This window comes from Tamandua tetradactyla, chromosome 2 (genome assembly GCF_023851605.1).
Source record: "Tamandua tetradactyla isolate mTamTet1 chromosome 2, mTamTet1.pri, whole genome shotgun sequence".
In the NCBI taxonomy this organism is placed as follows: Eukaryota; Metazoa; Chordata; class Mammalia; order Pilosa; family Myrmecophagidae; genus Tamandua; species Tamandua tetradactyla.
Window position 1 is genome coordinate 151,589,612 of NC_135328.1, and position 23,133 is coordinate 151,612,744.

General features: G+C 38.9%; 1 protein-coding gene across 2 annotated transcripts in view; it reads left to right on the top strand.

Annotated features, from left to right (window-relative positions):
* The window catches only part of TMEM181 (transmembrane protein 181), a 60,242-nt gene that overhangs the window by 17,457 nt on the left and 19,652 nt on the right, over positions 1–23,133 (top strand). For both annotated transcript variants that reach the window (XM_077149381.1, XM_077149382.1), the window contains 2 exons: positions 626–747; positions 6,248–6,358. In XM_077149381.1, coding sequence (XP_077005496.1) covers positions 626–747; positions 6,248–6,358 — 233 coding nt within the window. The remainder of the gene's footprint in view (positions 1–625; positions 748–6,247; positions 6,359–23,133) is intronic.

The following is a 23,133-nucleotide window of genomic DNA, read 5'->3' on the forward strand; positions in this document are numbered from 1 at the left end:
AGAGGGAAAAAATGCACATAACACAAAAAAATTACCTCCTTTTGTAAAATTTAAAATACCAAAAGTACATTTTATATTCCTCTGTATTTGAATGCTTAGAAAATGGCTTAGAAGGAAGAAAAAAATGTTTATTATTTAGGTTATTTGTTGGTGGTGGGATTGTAAATGTTAATGCCATCTTTGTCTTTTTTAATCCTCTTAATTTTTATGAGCGTATAGTCAGAAAAAATAATAAATCACAGGAAAAATAAGAAATATATTTTTATTTTGATATAAAGTTAAATTAAAAACTTGTAGGATATTAAAAACTATTCCTTAGCCATGAATGATCTGCCTTTTTGAAAAATGAAACTGTTGGATCTAAAATGTAGGTTTCTATAGAGCCTGCCTGAACAGTGGATAGGAGACAGAACCTAGGAGGAAAGCTTTACTCTGCTTGGCAGGTGGGAGGTTTCCGAATATACAAAGCCGTATGGTGGACTTGAGATCCTCACGGGTACTCTTGTGTGTTCCCAGCTCTCAAGGCCATTGCAGGCAGAGGCAGCACCTTTCCAGTGTGTGGTGCCCAAGGTGGTCTTGGACAGAGAATTTTTACTCACTCCTTTCTCTTTTCTTTCTTTTGTAGAAACTTCTATTCAGACAACCTTTTCCATGACTGTTAAGGTTGATGGTGTAGGTCAAGATGGAACCACAATGTTCGTTCATAACAAAGTTCACAATCGGACAAGGACGCTCACTTGTGCAGAGGTATGTGCTTTTGAACGTTCCATGATTTTTCATCATGCTACCCTGTTACAGACTGGTCGCACTGATGTCAAAAGTAGACAGCACAGTATGAGGCTGTTAAATTTTTTTTAAGTAAAAAAAAATTGAATGATACCAACGATGGCATGGAAAACTCATCTAAACTTATGCGCTGATACCCTTTTAGAGTCTTAGAAACATATACACACACAGATACACGTACACACACAGATACACGTACCCTGAGCATATAAAAACATGATTGCCTGTTTTTACTTTGTTTAGCTTTCTGCCCAGTTCACCCATGGGTGAATGTTTATGGTCACCTGTGAAGCTTTTTCACTGTGCCATGACCATACTTGATCACGGGATTGTAGATCATGATGACTCCCCGATCCATCCTGAGAGGATCCTGGCCTCTCAGAAACAGTGGCCTGTGTTTTTGAGCATCTCTTTCATGCTGCAGCATGTGGCTATGGGAGAGGAAAACTGATAGTCCAGAGTGGGAAATAAGCCCTCACTCTTGATTTTACTTACACTGTATTCTGTTTAGAATCAGAAGAATCAGAACCTGCTAGAGTGAAGAATCTGAGTCAGAATTCAGCAGGTTACTGGGGCCTGGAGAACATGGACAGCTCCAAAGATAGAGCAGCCCACATCATTATAGGATGAGAAAAGTAATGTCTGAAAGCACATAGCAAGTGGTTTCTCTGGCTAGGCATCAGGCCACATACTTTCCATACATTGTCTCATTAAATCCTCCCAACAGATCTATGAAGTAGAAACTATTATTAGAACTTCACTTTATATAAGAAAAATATTGAGGCTTAGAGAGGTTGAAGCTGTTGCCCAGGCTGACACAGATTGTAAGTACAGGGACCAGGCTTTAAGCCCGTGCTCTTTATTCCAAAGCTGGGACAGTGCCAGGTGGGAAGTTTGGCTGGGGCGGTACACCTGTCAAATGGTAATGCAGGTGTCCTAAGGTGAGCTCAGGGAGGACCGACACCTCCCGTGGAGCAAAGGGCAAAAGTTCGCTTGATCTTGATTTTCACTACAAACACAGACGGTGAAAGCGAGGCCTCATGATCCTGTGCCTAGCTATTAAAAGTGAAAGCACTAGCCTTGTTTGTCTTGACAATAAAGAATTCAAGTGGGGGAAGGATTAGGTACAGTGGCTGGCCACTCTTCTGTTGACGTTTAAGAGAAGATAATGACCTGGTCAGAACCACAGTCTGTGTTGTGGGAAGGGAGCGCTGATGGGCCACTGGAATCATTTCACGTGTGAGTTCATACAGCGTTCTTCAGAAGAAAAGCAGTCAACATTTTGAATTATTAGGTTTTAGTACATTCACAAGGGATGAACAGAATCTGCCTCCTGGCCATCCCTTCTTTTCTGCATTCCCTCTTCTTGAAAATAAAACTCAAATTTTTTCACATGGGAATTTCTAAGCATGTACATCTGTTTTCTAAATTTTAAGCTGTAATTATATATTGTGTAAGCTTGCTCCGTGGTGAAATAGACAAGGACTTGCAGTCTATAATATTTTAATATAAGCTTCCTTGTTCACACCACCATAAGTGGACATGAACTACCTTTCCATAAAGACTTTTAGCATTTATATATAGGAATTATACTTGACATAAAGTGGTTAAAATTGGAAACAGAGATTATTTTTCTGTCTCTAATGTTCCTTATGTATATTGAAAGTCTTCTAGTAATAGAAGGAACTGTTCCTGTAAGGAACATTGGGAAAATTACATGTAGGTTGTACCACACATTTTTTAAATTATTTTTTATTGCTGTGTATTATTCCCACATGCCATTTAATCATCAAAAGTATATAGTCAGTGGTTCACGGTGTCATCGTACAGCTGTACATTTATCATCACAATCAATTTTTTCTTCTTTTTTATGAAAAATAACATACACAAAAAAAGCACTAAATTTCAAAGTACATCTCAACAATTAGTTGTAGAACAGATTTCAGAGTTTGGTATGGGTTACAATTCCACAATTTTATGTTTTTACTTTTAGCTGCTCTAAGATACTGGAGACTAAAAGAAATATCAGTATAATGATTCAGCAACCATACTTGTTTTTTAAATTCTACCTTCTTTGTATAACTCCACCATTACCTTTGATTTTTCTCCCACTTTTTGGGGCATCTGGGTTATGCTCATTCTAACTTTTTCTCCTTGGAAGGGGCTATTGATAATATGGAATAGCAGGATGGAAAACTAGTTGATGTTCTGGAGAGGGTGGCCTCTCTGCATTTCAGGACTTACCTGGTCCAGGGACCCATCTGGATGTTGTAGATTTCTGGAAAGTTACCCGAGTGCGTGGAACCTTTGTAGACTCTTATGTAATGCCTTAGGTATTCTTTAGAATTGTCAGGAATGGTTTTGGTTGGGGTTTGGCAAGTTACAATAGTAGCAATGTCTAACTGACGCTTGCATAAGAGTGACCTCAAGTGTAGTCTCTCAAATGTATTTGAACTCTCTCAGCCACTGATACCTTGTTTGTTACACTTCTTTTCCCCTTTTTGTGTACCATGTATTTTTAAATCAGTCCCTTAAATTGTACTTGTTTTCTGTTTTTGGCATTTCAAGCCCCTTATTTATTTAGGTCCCTGTAATTAATTTTATAACTAAAAAACCCAAACTTTTTAGCCAATCAGAAAAAATCTTTAAGAATCAGTGCAGTGTTCCCTTCTCTGTATCCATCAAGCATGCACTGTGTCTAGGAAAGACACCAGAAAGTAATCTGGACCCCTGTTCTGCCTCCCTCTTTATCTCCTGTGTAAGCAGGGCTGAGCCAGTTTCTGAAATGTGTCTTCCTTATCTATAAAATGGAATGATGCCTTCCCCACCTGTCTTGGGGAAAGTAGCAAAGATGGAGTTCGAGGACACATATGAAAACATGTGCTGTTTGTATCCGCTTGAGGTGGCCGTGTCTGCCCCACCAGGCCTTGTGCATGGAAAGCGTTAGGTGGGTTCTGCTGAGTAGAGAGGAGGGCCTTGGGGTATGAGTGTCTAGCAGGACCCCCATGCCAGTAGCTGGCCTCCTCCTCTTGAAGCCCTTGCTCACTGGGTAGCTCAGCCCCTAGTGTGGCTGCTTCTCAGTGGAGGCACATGATAAACAATTGGTGGAAGGCTGCATGTCTTGAAGCTCGTGTAACTGATGGTCCCCAATTATCTATGATAACACAGGACACTCAACTTTAAAACCAGGAAGTCTTGTGCAAACTAGAATGAGTTTGTTCTCCACCAAAAGCCTTTGCTTCGTGCAGAGCCAGACTGCCTTATATGCTGGTTTGTCTGTGCTGTTGGCTTCTGGGACACGCCTTCTGTATTGTGCATCTTGAAAATTGTCCTTCAGTGTATTTCCATGGGTTCCTTCCCCTTCCACTGGGGGCCCTGCTATGGGTCACACTGCTTCAGCTCCTTGGAAACTTCTCTTTTCCAGGGTTCCTCTACTCAGGTCCTTCCCTAACACTGCAAAGAGCATTGCCCTCGCTTCAAAAGCTACTGAGTTTTTGCATTACAGGGATATTTGCCACTGTTTCTTTTGCATGGTTGTTTTTAAATATAAAAGATCATTGTCTATCTTGGCTATCTGCACTTTGCCGGTGAAAAAGTGGAACTACTGTCACTAAGTGCATTGTAATAAATAGCAGAACCGTGATTTGAACTTGGGAGTAACACATCCTCAGGTGGTTTCACTGTAGGGTGTTTTTATTTGAAAGCGTACACAGCCCGACAGAACTCTTCTGTTAATTAAAGCATCCCTTGCAAATTTTTAAACTTTTAAGATGTGCTTCTCTATGCAGCAAAAATACTTTTACTAATGTTAGATCCATTCATTCCTGGTCATGCTGAGTTCTTGCTGCCCATTTCTCTGTGTCGTGTATATTTAGTTTTATGCAAACCAGGGACCATGCCCTCACATGCCCAGAGGATAGGTAACCAGTCCAAACAGGTGAGCTGATCCGGGCAGGAGGAGACAAACTGCAGCTTCAATACCATGACAAATAGCAGTTGACTTGGATTTCAGATGGAGAGGTTGCAAATGGGGCATGTGGTCAGCAAGAGAGCATCTGTCCCCCTTAAGGGGCAGCCCCTGTCTGACCGATGCCAGCTGGGTTGCCAGTTTGCCTGAGTTTTTAAAAGAGATTTTATCTAGTGACCACCATACTGCTTTAACAACACTGCACACCCTTCTCCCATCTCCTCCTGTGCTTTCCTTCTTGTCCGTTAGATCAGTCCCACACTTTTATCCAATCCCCCATCCTACCTTCCACCCATTATTCTCTCTGTATTTCAAGGCTACTCAGGTAAAACCCAGTTCTGTTTTCCTACCCTAACCTCAGACATTTGAGGCTTGGGAAGCTTTTGATAAAGTTGGTCCTCCATCCCTCTGTAATGTAGGGGGTGATTTCGCCCTATTCAGAGGCATAACTTTAGCTCGAACCATCCCTGGGAAGACATAGAACTGCCCCCTTGCGCGGCTGTCTTGCAATACCAGGACTCTCTTGCAGTGCCCGGATCAGCTCACCTGTTTGGACTGGTTACCTATCCTCTGGGCATGTGAGGGCATGGTCCCTGGTTTGGATAAAACTAAATATACATGGCACAGAGAGATGGGCAGCAAGAACTCAGCATGACAAGGAATGAATGGATCTAACATTAGTAAGATGCAATATCAGTGCACCATCAAATAACGGAGAGATGCTCTGAAGGGAGTGCTGGCCTGCTGGGGTGACAGGGGCAGAGGTTTGGTGGCAAGTACCAGCCACGTCCCAGAGCCAAGGCTTTGTCCTCCCTGTCATTATGGAAGGATAGAGCCAAAAGAGAGGAGACCTGCTCTCAGATTTGGAAGGACAGAAGAAAAGGACTCTTGGCAGAGAAATAAGCACACGCATCTACATAATAACACTAGCGACTGTTCACACAGCCTTGTTTTTTAATGTGGTCCTGACCTCCTAGTGAAGAGAACATGGGGGGTTGGGGGTGGGCATGTAGGGAATGAAAGGCTGATAGGGGAGAAAGGAAAATATGTAAACCACTCTGTGTCATGACAACAATTGCACAGTTGACCGAGGAGGTAAAGTTAGGCAGGTGTATCTGATTTGGAGTATCTTACCTTACATTTTTCCCTGTGCATCAGTACATGTATGGAAGTGCCAAGTTTGTATCACATTGTTAACTTTTTATGTAGCTTTTTAAGCAGGTGACATTATTTTCGATCTTCTGAAGTAGAAAGATTCCAAAAATTTTAAGTCATATGTTAATGTTTTTCCAAAAATAACCATTTGATTCTTTCTTTCTTTCTAAGAACTGCTTTTGGCTGGTATCTGCATTTTTCTAGGCTTTTGGCGAGTTTTCTGGAGATGATCAGTTCTGATCATCTGTTGTTGAAATGTGTTATTTCATGGGTCAGCTGGTGGGAAAGTGAGTCTTGCTTGCTTTGAATGAGAGCAGAATCTATCTTATCTATTTGCAGAAATGTGCAGAGATTATTGTGGCCCACCTTGGCTACTTGAATTACACTCAGTACACAGTGATTGTGGGATTTGAACACCTAAAGCAGTCCATCAAGGAAATGAACTTCACAGTAAGTATACCAGATGATTGCAAATGCTCTATAGCTCAATTTTTAGCTCCCGTTCTTTTGCTGAATTATTGAAATAAATCACAGTGTCTAAATAATGCTATTTTGGATAGTAAAAGATTGGTCAAACTTCAAGAAAGTATAGGAATATCACAGTTTCTTATGTACGTTTCTTAAGTAACCAAGAACAACCTGAAGAAACAACACAGAAATTGGAAAATCTTACTGGTGTTCTGAGACTAAAAACAGAGTGAGTCAAATCATGGAGTGTTCAGATTGCAAAGTAATTGAGAGGTTACCAAGAGTGTCCTCCTCCTAAAGGAGGTCTCCCTTTTCCAGCCCTGGGCGTGGCCTTCATACCTTCTTGGCACTCCTCGTCCTGGGGAGTGCCAAGAAGGTATGCCCTATTCTTAGGTGGCGTGCCCCAGGTGTACAGTTCTGGTTGACTTCCCTTCCTTATATCCAGCTGAACTCTCCCTCCTTGTCCCTTCTACTTGTTGAAGTCAGTGCTGCCAGTGTATGGGAGTGAGGGTTTTAGGTTGGACAGATAAGCCAGGTTCAGATTGTGGTTCTGTTGTTTACTAGTCTGATTTTGTTGAACCTCCATTTCCTTATCTGTAAAATGGGGTTAATAATTGCTACCTCGTAGAGTTATGAATATTAAAGGAAGGTGTTAATGGGTACCCTTGTATTTTTCAAAACAACTATATTGAAATATAATTCAAAGACCATAAAGTTCACCCTCTTAAAGTGTACAACTTAGTGGTTTTTAGTATATTCACAAAGTAGGGCGACTACCCTTTCTTAATTCCAGAACATTTCCATCAATCCCCCAAAGAAACCCCATATCTATGAGTAGTGACTCCCTATTTCCCCCATCCCTACTAATCTACTGTCTCTATTGGTTTCGCCTATTCTGGACATTTCTTATAAGCAGAATCATACGCTATTTGTCTTTTGTGTCTGGCATTCTTTCACTCAACACAGTGTCTTCAACCTTCTTCCATATTGTCACATGTATGAGCACTGTATTCCTTTTTACGGCTGGATAATATCCCATTGTATGGATAGCCCATATTTTGTTTATCTGTTCATCAGTTGATGGGCCCTTGGGTTGTTTCCATTTGTGAGGCTATGATAATGCTGCTGTGAGTGTGTGTGTACAGGTTTTGTTTAGACTGATGGTTGTTTGAGAGGTTCCAGTGTGCCAGGCACTCTTCTATAAGTCCTCTCGGGCACCATCTCATTTACCTTGCAACTCTGCAAGGTGGCACCTCCCAGGGAGGTTGGCGGAGCTGGTAGGAAATCTGTATCCTCACATTCATGTACAAAGATTGAACCAAAATAGACCCCCTAAATTTACCTTGTCCCATGCTAACCCTCTGTGCTCCAGGCTTTGCAATTTTAGAATGCTAATTCAAGAATGCAGAAGGAAAAGAACACCATGCTTCCCAAGTAAAACACCTCCTTTTTCTCTGATCTTCTTTATTTGAACATTGTCACCTAAAAGTCAGTCTCAGCGTTTCCCCCCCCACAGGCTTTAACTTCCTCACCCTGTTATCATGGGTTTGGGCCACTGTTTAATTTATCGTTGGTCGTGGTTCTTGTCTTCCATTTTTTGTATCTTTTTCATTCCCTTTTAGATCTATTCCCAAATAATTTGATACGTCAATTAGATGAGCAGGGGGCATGTAGTTCTGCCATCACTAATTGAAGGCAAATAACAGGTTCTTACTGCCAGAGCTCCAGGGAGTGGTTTCAGAAAGAAGTCATCCCTCTTTGGTTACCATTAGGATAGGTCACCACGAATCTATGCCAACAGCCAGAACTTCGTTTCTGGAAGCATTCTTGAGCATCCAGAAAGGTAATAAATACGTTAGACCCTTGGCAACAATGCCAGATAGAAAACACAGGGTGGGCCATGGTGGCTCAGCAGGCAGAGTTCTCGCCTGCCATGCCGGAGACCCGGGTCCATTTCCCGGTTCCTGTCCATGTACAAAAAAAAAAAAAAGAAGTACAGTCCCCACTTACGATACGTATACTTTTCTGTATGAATATTATCCTTCTCTTTCTGTTTCTGTTCCTTTAATTTAATATTTCTTTGGGAAGTCTTTGGGGGGTCCATGTCTCATCATGTCTGCAAATGGCCTTGGTTTTATGAACTCCAGGCCCACGTGGTCACTTGCCCCCAGCTTCCGTCATTTCTGTTTCATCAAGCCCTTCTTTCTTGTTAAAAAACGTAAAATTCAAGATGAAAGTAAGTTGGTTATCCAGCCTACTGAGAGAGAGAATTGTCACTAAGACAAGTCTAGAGTTATCAGATGCTCTGTTTTTAGCATAAGATGTGTTTAAGTGTCTGTCTAGATAGCTAATAGAAGAGAAGAAATGGTCTGAGAGGCATGGAGGCAGACAGCCACAGGCAACATGTTTTTATTCAGGCACCTAGCATGGGGGGTGTCTGAAAGGATGCCTTCAGCACTGGGAGGATAATGGAACTAGGGGGGGTGTTAAGTGGTGCAGGGTAGGGGGTGGGGGTGGCGGTTGGCAGGTGAGGAATGGGAAAGGATCTTGAACCAGTCGCCCCAGGGAGGGAGGGAGCCTGTTTCGAGAGGAGACAACTTTGAGCCCAGGTGTCGGTGGGGAGTTTCTAGGCCAGGTGGGGTAGGGCACTAAGTGGAATGTTCCATGGTGTGGCATTTGTTATTTTGTCTCCTGTTTGGGGTCCAAACCTCTTAGTTGAGGTCCTTTTTCTGTCTTGGCTTATCGTGGGAACTGTATTTTCTATCTGGCATTGTTGCTGACTCTTATGTCCCCCTAATTTATAAAGCCTGGAGTTTCTCTCCTTTTGTCCATAACCCCATATTCCATGAGCACTGGGTTCATTGATTTCTACTTAAATAAATATATTTGAAGTAGGGTAGCAATCCTTCCATCTCTGCCTCTTTTATTTGCTCTTTTCCTTCTGGATGAGTTCCGCCCTTCATACCCACAGCACATTGTCAGCTTCCAGTCAGGCTGCCACCCTGCCAGGTCTTAGTGGTATTTATGACATACTGTTTATCTCCTTGCCAGTCTATGTTTTTATTTATTTTACTGATTTTTTTTTTTTCATGGGCAGGCACTGGGAATCGAACCCGGGTCTGCGGGCATGGCAGGCAAGCATTCTTACCTGCTGAGCCACCGTGGCCCGCCCTTTACTGACTTTTTAAAATCAGCTTTATTGAGGTATATTCGCATATCATATAGTCAATCCAAAGTGTACAATCAATGGCTTTTTTTTTAGCATGGTTTTACTCACATACCTTACAGTCCATCGAAGTGTACAATTAGTGGCTCTCAGTATAATCACAGAGCTGTTCTTACAATTTCCACAGTCAATTATAGAACATTTTCATAGCTCCAAAGAGAAAAACTCCGTACTCTTGAGCAGTAACTCCTCAATCCTTTTATCCTTCCCCAGCCCTACATAAACACTAATCTAATTCTCTATAGATTTTATTTTTACATCTTATACAAATCATACACTATATAGAACATTGTATCTGGTTTCTTTCACGTGGCATACTGTTTTTTTTTTTCAATCGTATTTTTTTTTAAATTAGAAGTTGTAGGTTTAAATAAAAGTCATGTAAAAAATACAACATTCCCATATACCACCTGGTTCTTGACACTTTGCATTAATGTGGTACCTTTGTTACAGTTCTTGAAAGAATATTAAAATATTGCTAACTAGAGTTCATGGTTTCCATATTAATACATAATTCAGTGCTATTAATTACACTCAGAATAATGGGCTACATCACCACTATCCATATCAAAACACTTACAATCAATTTAACTAGAAATTCTGCACAAATTAACCATCAGCTCCCCAATCTTTATCCACATTCTGTCTCCTGGTGAACCTTTTTTCTATTTATAACTCTATGAGTTTGCTTATTATATAGTTCCTATCAATGAGATCATACACTATTTAGCCTTTTGTATCTAGCTTATTTCACTCAACATAATGTTCTCAAGGTTCATCCATGTTGTCACATGCATCAGGATTTCATTCCTTCTTATAGCTGAATAATATTCTGTCGTATGTATTTTATCCAAAATGGATAAACACATTTTGTTTATACATTCATTGGGTGATGGGTGCTTGGGTTGCTTCCGTCTTTTGGGGCAATTATGAATAATGCTGCTATGATCATAGGTGTGCAAATATCTGTTCAAGTCCCTACTTTCAGTTCTTCTGGGTATATGCCTAATATTGCCAGATCATATGGCAATTCTACACTTAGTTTTCTGAGTAACTGCCAAACTGTCTTCCCCAGCACTTGCACCATTTTACATTCCCACCAGCAGTGAATGAATTCCCATGTCTCCACTCATCTCCAGTACTTGTAGATTTCTGTTTTTTTAATAGTGACCATTCTAATAGGTATGAGATGTTATGACATTGTAGTTTTTATTTGTATTTCCATAATAGCTCTTGATGTTGGAATATCTTTTCATGTGCTTTTTAGCCACTAGTATTTCCTCTTTAGAAAAATGTTTACTCAAGTCTTTCGCTTTTTTTTAAAATGGGTTGTCTTTTATTGTTGAGTTGTAGGATTTCTTTATATATTCTAGATATTAAATATTCTAGATATTAAATCCTTATTGGATATGTGGTTTCCAAATATTTCTCCTATTGTCAAGTGTTTTTAATTTTGAAGCAGACCCATTTATCTTCTTTCTTTCATTGCTTGCGCTTTGAGTATAAAGTCTAAGAAACCATTGTCTACCACAAGATCTTAAAAATGCTTCCCTGCATTATCTTCTAGGAATTTTATGGTCCTAGCTCCTATATTTAGGTCTCTGATCCATTTTGAGTCAATTTTTGTATAAGGTTGTGAGGTGGGGGTTATCTTTCATTCTTTTGATTATAAATATCCAATTTTAGCATCATTTGTTGAGACTAAGAAAAGACTTTGGGGCATCTTTCTTGACCCTGTCCCCAGAGCCGTTTGGAACTGGTCTGTGTCCCATGCATGAGTCCCTGGCTCTGTTTTGGCTGGGAAATACTGATGAACCAACTGTCAAAGAAGAAAAGCCTTAACACCAACCCAATCAATGGTGAAAACCTTGACAAGAGAGAGAAATCGACCTTTAGAATAATCTCATGAAGATAATCAGATGCCCAGATATCAGGAATAAATGACAGGCCTTACTGAGAAACAAAAAGACAAGGCCCAGTCAAAGGAACAAATTAAAATTCTGGAGGAGATAAAGAATTTGTAATGAATGTTATTCAAACAAATCAAAATTCATTCAAGGAGATGAAGGAAAATATGACTAAGAGATAAAGCTTATTAAGAAAACACCAGGTGAACGAACATAAAGAAGAATTTGAAAACATGCAAAGAAAAATAACGAAACTTATGGGAATGAAAGGCACAAAAAGATGGCATTAAAAATACACTAGAGGCATGCAACAGTAAATTTGGTAAGTTTTCATTTTAATGAAGTCTGATTTATCTAATTTTTCTTCTGTTTGTGCTTTTGGTATCATATCTAAGACTCTGTTGCCAAGTACAAGGTCCTGAAAATTTTCCTGTATATTTTCTTCTAAGAATTTTATGGTTTTAGCTCTTACATTTAGGTCATTGATCATTTTAAGTTACTCTTTGAATATAGTGTGAAGTAGGGGTCCACTTTCCAGGACCATTTGTTGAAGAGACTGTACTTTCCTCATCAAGTATAGTTGGCACCCTTGTCAAAAATCACTTGATTCAGAGGTATGGGTTCATTTCTGAAATCTCAGTTTTATTCTGTTGGTCTTTATGTTTTTGCATATCCTAACTGTCTTGATTACTGTGTCTTTGTAGTAAGTTTTGAAATCTGGAAGCGTGTATCCTCCTTTTGTTTTTCTTACAATGATTTTGGCTGTGCAGGGTTTATCAGTTTGAAGATGGGCATTTCCATTTCTGCCAGAAAGGCTCCTGGAATTTTGATAGGAATTTCCTTGAATCTGTAGATTGCTTTGGGTCATGGGTTGGTTAATTTTTTTGTGCCATCTTGACTAGGTTATAACTTCCTTTTGTTTGGTCATACTTTAGCCTGATTGTTGCTGGGGAGGTATTTTGTTAATGCAATTAGCATCTTGACTGGCTGGCTTTAAGTAGAGGAGATTACCCTAGATAATGTGGGTAAACCTCATCCAATCAGATGGACATCTGAAGAGGAAGACCTAAATTCTTCATTTCTTCATGGGATTTTGTAGTACTGTCTAGCATCCTTTCTTTCAACTGTTAGACTCCTGTAGCATTTCTTGTAGGAGAGCTACACTGGTAACAAACTGCCTCAGCTTCTTATTTTATCTGGGAGTGTCTTTTTCTTTCGCATTTGCTGCTTTGATTATAAAATGTTTGGTATGGATCCCTTTGAATTTATCCTGTTTGGATTTCATTGAGGTTCTTGGATATGTATATTCATGTCCTTCGTCAAATTTCAGAACTTGTAAGCCATAATATCTTTTAATATTGTTTCTATCAGTTTTTCTTTCTCTTCTCTTTCGGGGACTCCCATGATCCTTGTTGTGGATTGAATCATGCCCCTCACAAAAGAATGTTTGAGTCCTGTTCTTTTTCTCGGTGGCTGTCCCGTTTATTGCAGCACCATTTGTTGAATTTTGGGAGGGTGGGGGGTAGTGCATGGACCAGGAATCGAAGCTGTAGAATTTTTCAAAATGCTATTATTAATTAAGGTGTTGACTCAGTCAGGGTGGGTCTTAATCCACATGGCTAAAGTCCTTAAAAGAAGAGAAAATTTAGACAGAGACAGGCACCTGAGAAGGAGAATAAGAAGTCAGAAGTCAGGAGAAGCCAGAAAGAGAGATTGCCACGCTATGGAAAACTGTTGAAACACTAAAAACACTGAGAGAAAGCAAGCCCTACCAATATGTTAATTTTGGACTTCTATCTCCCATGACTGAGAGACAGTAAATTGCTATTGTTTAAGTCAACCCATTGTATAGTATTCGGCATAGCAGTTCTGACACATTAAGACAAAATGCATATATACTGGTATGCTTGATAGCGTCCAATAGGTCCTGTGGGCTCTTCTTCATTCTTTTTTCTTTCTGCTCCTCAGACTGAAACATTTTGGTTGTCCTATCTTGAAGAAGAAAGCTGATTCTTTCCTCTCCCAGCTGAAATCCATCAATCCTCTAGGGAATTTTTTTTTTTTTTTTTTTTTTTTTTAGAGGGAGGAAGGGAAGGAAAGACAGAGAGAAGGAAGGAAGGATAGAAGGAAGGAAAGGAAACATCTTTAAACATTTTCTTGTTTTATTGTATTTTGTTTGTTTGTTTGTTTTACATGGGCTGGGGCCGGGAATCGAACCGAGGTCCTCCGGCATGGCAGGCAAGCGCTTTGCCCGCTGAGCCACCGCGGCCCGCCCCTCTAGGGAATTTTTAATTTTGTTATTGTGCATTTCAGTTCCATAATTTGTTTGGTTCTTGTTTTGTAATTTCTGTCCCTTTATTGAAATTCTTATTTTGTTCATCTGTTGTTTTCCTGATTTCCTGTATTTCTTTGTCATGCTTTCCTTTAGTTTTTTGAGCATATTTGAAACAGTTGTTTTAAAGTTGACGTCTAGTAAGGCCAATGTCTCAGCTTCCTCATAGATTGTTCTTATCATTTTGTTTTGTCCTTTGAATGGGCCGCCTCTTCCTATTTTACTTTGTTTTTTTTATCGTTGAAATTTGGACTTTTGAATATTTTAATGTGTTAGCTCTGGAAATCAGATTTTATCCCCCCACCCCAAAGGGTTATATTTTTTTCCCCTAATTGTTGACGGCAGTAGTAGTCTATTTGTTTAGTGATTTTTCTCAAACTATTCATGCAAAGACTGTATTCCTTGATGTGTACTTACTGAATTCTCTGTTCCCTTAGCTTGTATTCAGCTACTGTTAGAGCGGAGATTTCCTTGAATGCCAGGAGCTAACAACATGAAAACCAAAACAAAACCCAACTCTCTCAGCCTTTGCAGACTGGTTCTGTAATGTTCAGCCAGCTAGTAGTGATAGTAAAGAATAGTTGAGGTGAAGGAAAGCTCAGGGTGTTCTCAGGACTTTTCAAAGTATATATGTTGTCTCTGGGACAGACAGGACAGAGACAAGTGCTTGGATCAGTCCTTCAGATAGCCACCGGAGGGGTCAGAACCATGCATGCACCCCATTCTGTGAATGAGGTATGCTTTTGCTCCTTCTCGAACCTGGGACCAGGGACCTGCCCTGGGACTGGGAGCTATTGCTGTGATGAGCCAAGGTGGGGAGAAAGGGCTAGTAAAAGGTGCCACAAGTCTTTCTTACCATTTTTTTTTTTAATTAGAAAAGTTGTGGGTTTACATGCATAAAATGCAGAATTCCCATAACCACCCTATCCCTATTATTAACACCTTGCATTGGTGTAGTGCATTTGTTAAATTGATGATGGCACGTTTTTTATCAGTGTAGTATTAACTTAGGGTTCACTGTGTTGTGCACCTCCATGGATTATTAAAAATTTATTCTAGTACCATATATACAACCTAACATTTCCCTTTTTATGATGTTCACATATATATTTTAGCGCTGTTATGTTCACAATGTTGTGCTATGTCACCACCATCCATTACGAAAATATTTTCATTGTTCCAAATAGAAATTCTGTACATCTTAAGCCTCAATTTCCCATTCCCTATACCCACCCTGACCCCTGGTAGCCCTTCTAGATTCTGACTGTATGAGTTTGCTTATTCTAACTATATCATATCAGTGAGATCATACAGTATCTGTTCTTTTGTGATCAGCTCTTTTCACTCCTACCATTTTTAAGGCTTTTTCTTTATTCAGGATTCACTTGGTTGTTGTAAACATTTGACTGTTTTTCATTGTTCTTAGAAAATTGGTTCTGATAGTTTCTGCTTGTTTTCAAGATTTCTGTAGGAAAAACAGGAGTTTGGAGTTCTTAATATGCCATTTTGCTTTTGTCACCCATCCTCCTTGTGTTTAAATAAGGCTTGTTTGGTTGCCCATGATCTGCACATGCCACGTGGTATGGACTTTGACACCTTGCAGATCATTTTGACTTGCTTTTCTCTCATCTCCTCCTGAGTGTTTGTGGTATCTTCCCCGCTGTGGCCATCATGTTCGTCATCCTCTGAACCCTGTGTCCTTGTGGCTAATCTAGGCTTTTTCCCTCTAATTAAGTGCTCTTCGAGTCTATTCTTGAATGACATTCTGTAGCCAGCTATTTGCTTCTCATTCCCTCTTTTGTCTTCCTATGCCATGACCTTTCAATGGGGCATGAGATTAAAACAGTAATCTGTGTTTCCAAGTCCTTCCGCTTTCTATCTGGTTCACCAGCATCACTGGGAATACCCTCTTCTGGTTTTATGATGTTAATGTCATCTCTTCCCCATGTGAATGAAAACAGTAGCAGTCAGTAGCTTTGATAAGTATTGACAGGATTATTGGATCTCTACTTAATGAATTGTTCTCATAGGACAAATTACTGAAGCCTATATTAGGCTCCCCCACCCTAATACTTCTGTGTAATATCCTTCATGTTCTCTTTAAAGCTATGGAATCCCAGGCTGTGACTCTGAGACTGGGATCCCGTTCCAGGAACTCTGCAACATTCGGCCCTGGTCACTGCACGTAGCACCGCTGGGGACAGCCTGCAGTGCAATACCTCCACCCCCATCCCTGCATGTTCTCTGGCTTTTCTCTTCAGAGCAGTCTCTGAGGATGTGATCAAACAGTTGTTCTTTGCCTAATAATTAGCCAGCTTCCTGAGGCATTTTTACCAGTTTTGTTTTTGAAGTCCATTTATTTAGTATCAGCACAAGGATTTGGCTATAGCATTGTATTTGCTTGCACGTAGAATAAAGAGATCCTCAACAAATATTGGTTGGTTGGGCGGAGAAAAGAAATAGAGCAAAAGAACCTAGCTTTTCATTAGAGAGGAATGACTTAGGATATGAAACAAGTGTTTATTCATGGTGTCAGAGTGAGCCCAAGCTCTCCGAAAACAGACACCGTCTTGAATGACAGAGGGACTTTGATAGGATAGCTAATAAAATGGATTGATAGTTATAAAGTAAATGTCCAAAGCCTTAGTGTTTTCTGGGAATTTTACACTTAATTTCCTTTTAATTATTTTGCATTTACTTTTAAATTTCAGTACATTTTTGTGTACGTGAGTTTAACAAATAAAAACAAAAGAATCTAATTTCTGCGTACAGTGGACGCTATCCTGATTGTAATCCTGGCTCTGGCTCAGGCTAGGGGTTTCGCAGAATCTCGGTGTCTGACTTTCTTCTCTCTGGCCTGACACCACAGGAGACTGTGTGCTGGAGAGCTGGGGTCTGTCAAGGCAGGGCTGGGTCTGTCTGGTTAGGACCCTCTTCTCAGCCTCACATGTTCCCCTTGGGCTCACTCAAGGGAAAAAACAAGTCTTTTCAAACCTTTGACACAAACCAATGCCAGATTGAGCTGTTAGGCTTGCCTGGCCCCAGGAACCCAAAGGTGATCCTTAGCTACTGCTAACAAAGCCAGCCTCCCAGTGAGCAGGCATGTGCGGAGACTGTTCCCCTGAGTCTGGGTGTTGGGAAGGACAGGGGCATGTACAACAGGAAGGCAAATTAAAACTGAATTGAATACAGTAAAGCTATTGGGTGCCTGCTGTGTGTCAGATATCAGGTTTGGCACGTGCGATCCAATTTTGAAAGCCCAGAATACAGCATTATCTTCCTTCTGTTTCTTCTCAACTCCTCATCTCCCTGCTACCACCCCCGCTCCACTAACTTGTATTTTAGAACTAACATGAATAATAATTGTTTTAGCTATAGTTATTGAATAGAGCATTGTTTTCAGTGTTAATTTTTAAAGTGACTCTGTTGACTTTTCTACTTCTGTGACAGAATCTTAAAACAAATATCCCCCGCCCCGCTTTTGATAGAGCCCATGGTTGTTTTATTTCTTAAGAGTTACAGGTTCTTGAGGGTAAAACAGTATACTTTCTTCACTGTTATGTTAAACATGTTTTTGAAATTGTTTTCTGGTGGTATCATTTCTTTTTTTCACTTCTTGATTGTGCCTTCGATTCTGTTTTTTTAGCTAAGACATGTACTATGCTTTTTCTATTTGAATATTCATGTAATCCTTCAATTCCTTATAACCACTAATATGATTATTCTATAAATGATGCTATGGTAAAATCTAAATACTTTAACAGTAATCACAGTAGTTGTATGTTTTGGATTTGTAACAGCAGCTGTTTTTTGAGCTTTTGCTTTTTGCCAGGTACTGTGCTAAACTTTGTATATCTTTGTATGATCTCATTTAAAAGCCATGATAATTGTGCAAAGTAGTTAATAGCATCCCTTTTTTCTGAGGAGAAATCTGAGGTTTAGTGAGATTAAGTAACTTGTCCAACTAGGAAATAAAAGAGTAGAATTTGAGCCCTGGGTCTCTAAATTCAAAACACTTATGTCCTTAATCATTATGATCTCCCATTTCCCAATAATATCAATTGTTAAGTGTTGACTTTTTAGAAATAATTGACATGTGATGAAGTAAGCATATTTAAAATATAAAATTTGGTCTGATTGACATATGTATATACCTGGGAAACCATCACCCTAATCAAGATAATAAACATATCCCTCACACCTAAACAATTTCTTGTGTCCCTTTATAATCCCTTCCTCCTGTCACCTTCTCATCCGCAGGTCAATCACTGACCCAGTTTCTGTCACTACAGATTCATTTGTATTTTCTGGAATTTTGTATAAATGGAATCATACAGGATGCATCATTTTTTGTTTTATTTTGTCTGAGTTCTTTCACTCAGCATAATTATGTTGAGGTTGATCAAAGATGTTGAATGGGGTGGGCCATGATGGCTCAGCAGGCAGAGTTCTTGCCTGCCATGCTGGAGACCTGGGTCCAATTCCCGGTGCCTGCCCATGCAAAAGAAAAAAAAAGATGTTGGTGTATTCATAGTTCATTCCTTGCTGTTGCTGAGTAGTATTCCACTGTGTGGATGTTGATATACCAATATTTGTTTATCCATTCACCTGTCAATGGGCATTTGAATTGTTTCCTGTTTGGGGCTGATACAAAAAAGCTGCTATGAACATATATACAGGTCTTTGTATGGATGTATGCATTCATTTCTCTTGGGTAAATATCTGTGATAGAATAACTGGGTCATATGGTAGAGATATGTTTAACTTCTTAAGAAACAAACTATTTTCCATTGTGATTGTATCGTTTTACATTCCCACCAGCAGTGTGTTTGCTTGCTGGGTCGGCTTAGAGAAAGAGAGAGGCCACATCTGAGTAGTTGCTTTACATCCTCCTCAACACTTGGTATAGTCAACTTTAATTTTAGCCATTCTAGGAAGTGTGTAGTCATATCACATTGTAATTTTATTGCATTTCCCTAATTAGCAATGATACCGAACATCTTCTCATGTGCTTAACTGCCATCTGTATATATTCTTTAGTACAGTAACTATTCAGATATTTCCCATTTGCTTTTTTGGTTGTTTATTTTCTTATCATTGAGTTTTGAGAGTTTGTTTTTTTTTTAGTATTTTTATTGTAAACCTTAACAACCATACAAGCATTCTTACATACAAACATTCTATATATGGTGTATAATCAGTGGCTCACAGTATCATTACATAGTTGTATATTCATCACCGTGATCATTTTTATGAACATTTGCATCTCTCCAGCAAAAAGAAATAATAAAAAAAAAGAACTCATACATACCATCCCCCTTACCCCTCTCTCTCATTGATCACCAGTATTTCAGTCTACTCAATTTATTTTAACCTTTGTTCCCCCTATTATTTGTTTATTTTTATCCATATTTTTAACTCGTCTGTCCATACCTTAGATAAAAGGAGCATCAGACACAAGGTTTTCGCAATCACACAGTCACATTGTACAAGCTATATCATTATAGAGCCATCCTCAAGAAACATGGCTTCTGGAACACAGCTCTACAGTTTCAGGTACTTCCCTCTAGCCTCTCTAACACACTTTAAACTAAAAAGGGATATCTGTATAATGCGTAAGAATAACCTCCAGGAAACTTCTCGGCTGTTTGAAATCTCTCAGCTATCGACACTGTATTTTGTCTCATTTCTCTCTTCCCCCTTTTAGTTGAGAAAGTTTTCTCACTCCCTTGATGCTGAGTCCCAGCTCATCCCAGTATTTCTGTCCCATGTTGCAAGGAAGGTTTATGCTCCTGGAGGTCATATCCCATGTAGAGGGGGAGGGCAGTGAGTTCGCTTGCCATGTCGGCTTAAGGAGAGAGAGAGGCCACATCTAAGCAACAAGAGAGGTTCTCTGGGGGTGACTCTTAGGCCTAATTTTAAGTAAGTTTAGCCTATGCTTTGCAGGCCTAAGTTTCATAGGGGCAAACCCCAAGATTGAGGGCTCAGCCTATTGATTTGGTTGTCCCCACTGGTTGTGAGAATTCAGGAATTCTCCGAAGGGAAAGTTGAATATTTCCCCCTTTCTCCCCATTCCCTCAAGGGGATTTTGCAAATACTTTATTCATTGTTCAAATCATTTTGGGATTTATCAGTGTTTTGAGAGTTTTTTAAATTTCTGGATACAAGTCCTCTATCAGATATGTGATTTGCAAATTTTTTTTTCCCAGTCTGTAGCTTCTTTCTCTTAATAGCTTCTTTCAAAGAACAGAAATTCTTAATTTTGGTGAAGTCCAGTTTATCAGTTGTTTCTTTTATGGACTGTGCTTTTGTTGTTATATCCATGAGTTCTTTATCCTACCCAGCATCACAAAGCTTCTACATTTCCTTCTAAAAGTTTTTAAACTTTTATGTTTGTCATCTATTTTGAGATAATTTTTGTATATGATACAAGATATAGTCTAAGCTCACTTTCTTTCCTATAGATATCCAATTGATCCAGCACCATTTACTGGAAAGATTACCCTTTCTTTGATTTCTTTTCACTTTTGTCAGAAATCAGTTGAGCATGTATATGGGGGTCTTTTTATGTTTTCCTTATTCTGTTACATTGAGAGGGCAGTGAGTTCACTTGCCACGTTGGCCATAAGTTATTGACTTCAGTCTTGATGCCGATACCATGCTGTTGTGATAACTGTAGCTTTATATGACATCTTAAACTTCGGTAGTCTAAGTCCTCCAACTTTTCTTTTCAAGGTTGTTTTGTATATTTTAGATCCTTTTCATTTCCTTGGTTATTTTAGAATCAGCTTGTCAATTTTTTACCAAAAAAACCTGTTAGGATTGTGATTGAGATTGTACTGAATCTATAGGTCAGTGTGGAGGGTAATAGTATCTTAACTGTATTGAGCTTTCTGATTCAGGAATATTGTCTTTCTCTTGATTTACACAGGCCTTCTTTAATTTTCTTCAGCAGTGCTTTTTGGTTTTCAGTATACAGGACTTGCCTATCAGATTTCACCCTAAGGATTTTGTATTTTTTTGATGCTATTGTAAATGATGTTGTTTATTACAATTTCAGATTGTTTCTTTCTAGTGTGTAGATTTGCATTTATTGCTCTTATTATCCTGCAGCTTTACTAAAAGTACTTATTAGTTTTACTGTCTTCTTTTGTAGATTCCATACGATTTTTCTTCACAGACAGTTGCATTGTCTGTGAAGAAAGATAGTTTTCTTTCTTTCTAAGCTACATGCCTAGTATTTTTTTTTTCACTTTTTGAATCAAGAACTCCAGCACAGTGTTGAATAGAAGTGATGAGAATGGACAGCCTTGACTTATTCTGAACTTGGAGGGAAAGCATTCACTGTTTCACCAGTAAGTACACCATTAGCTGTAGGTTTTTGTCAGTGCTCTTCATCAGCTTGAGGAAAATCCTCTTCAGGTCCTAATTTGAGAGTCTTTAAAATCAGGAATGAATGTTGGATTTTATCAAAGGCTTGTTTCTGCATCTACGCAGATGATTATGTATTATTTCTTTTATAGTTTATTTGTAGGGTAAATTACATTGATTGATTTTCTAATGTTAAATCAACTTTCTGTTTCTGGGGTAAGCTCCATTCAGTCATGCTATATTACTCTGTTTTTAAGTTACTGGATTTGAGGTAAAATTTTGTTAAGAACTTTTGCATCTATTTTCTTAGGATATGTTGGTCTGTAGTTTTTTTTTCCTTGTAGTCTCCTTGTCTAATTTTGATAGCAAGATAATGCTAATTTCACAGAATGAGTTGGGAGATATTCCGTCCTTTTCTGTATTCTGAGAGAACTTATGTAGAATTTGTGTATTTTTCCGTAAATGTTCAGTAGAATTCACCAGCCAACTGGGTCTGGAATTTTCTCTGGAAGATTTTTACCACAAATTGAATATCCTTAACAGACATATGGCAGGTCCATTTATCTCTCTCTTCTTGAATGGGCTTTGCTACTTTGTGTCTTTCAAAGAATTTGCCTATATTGTCTAAGTTGTCAAATTTGTAGGTATAAAGCTGTTCATAACATTTTCTAATTATCCTCTTAACATCTATAGTAATATCACTCCTCTTGTACATATTGATAATTTATATCTTCTCTTTTATCTCTGGTAAGTGTGGTTAGAGTTTTATCAATTTTATTCATCTTCTCAAACAATGGCTTTGGTTTCATTGATTTTATTTATTGTTTTTCTGGTTCTATTACATTGATTTTTGCTCTAATCTTTATTATTTCTTTTCTTCTGTTGAATGATTTCAGTTGCTCTGTTTTCTAGTTTCTTAAGGTAGAAGCTGAAGTCACTGATTTGAGGCTTTTCATCTTTTCTAATAAATATGTTTGTTGTAGTTTGCTAGCTGCCGGAATGCAATATACCAGAAACAGAATGGCTTTTAAAAAGGGAAATTTAATAAATTACTAATTTACAGTTATAAGGCCAAGAAAATGTCCTAATTAAAACAAGTCTATAGAAATATCCAATCAAAGGCATCCAGGGAAAGATACCTTGGATCAAGAAGGTCGATGAAATCCAGGGTTTCTCTCTCATCTGGAAAGGCACATGGCAAACACAGCGTCTTCTGCTAGCTTCTTCTCCTGGCTTCTTGTTTCATGAAGCTCCCCGGGGGGCATTTTCCTTCTTCACCTCCAAAGGTCGGTGGCTGGTGGACTCTGTTTCTCATGGCTGCATTGCTCTGCACTCTCAGAATCTCTTTCATTCTCCAAAATGTTTCCTCTTTTATAGAACTCCAGACACTAATCAGGACCCACCCAGATGGGTGGATATACACCTCAACCTAATCCAGTTCAACAACCACTCTTGATTAAATCACATCTCCAGGGAGATGATCTGATTACAGTTTCAAGCATACAATGCTGAATAGGGATTAGAAGAAACATGTGCCTTTACAAAATGGGATTAGGATTAGAACATGGCTTTTCTAGGGTACATACATCATTTCAAAGCAGCACAATGTTTAATGTTATAAACTTCCTGCAAAGTACTGCTTTAGCTTTTCCCACAAATTTTTGTATTGACTTTGTTTTCATTCAGTTCAAAATACTTTCTAATTTCCTTTTTGATTTGTTTTTTGACTCATGAGTTATTTAGAAGTGTGTTATTTAGTTTCCAAATATTTGAATATTTTCCTGATATCTTCCTGTTACTGATTTCTAATTTAATTCATTTGTTAGAGAACATAATTTGTATACCTGAGTCCTTTTTCATTTATTTAAACTTATTTTATGGCCTTGAATATGATCTGCCCTGGTACATGTTCCATGTTGTA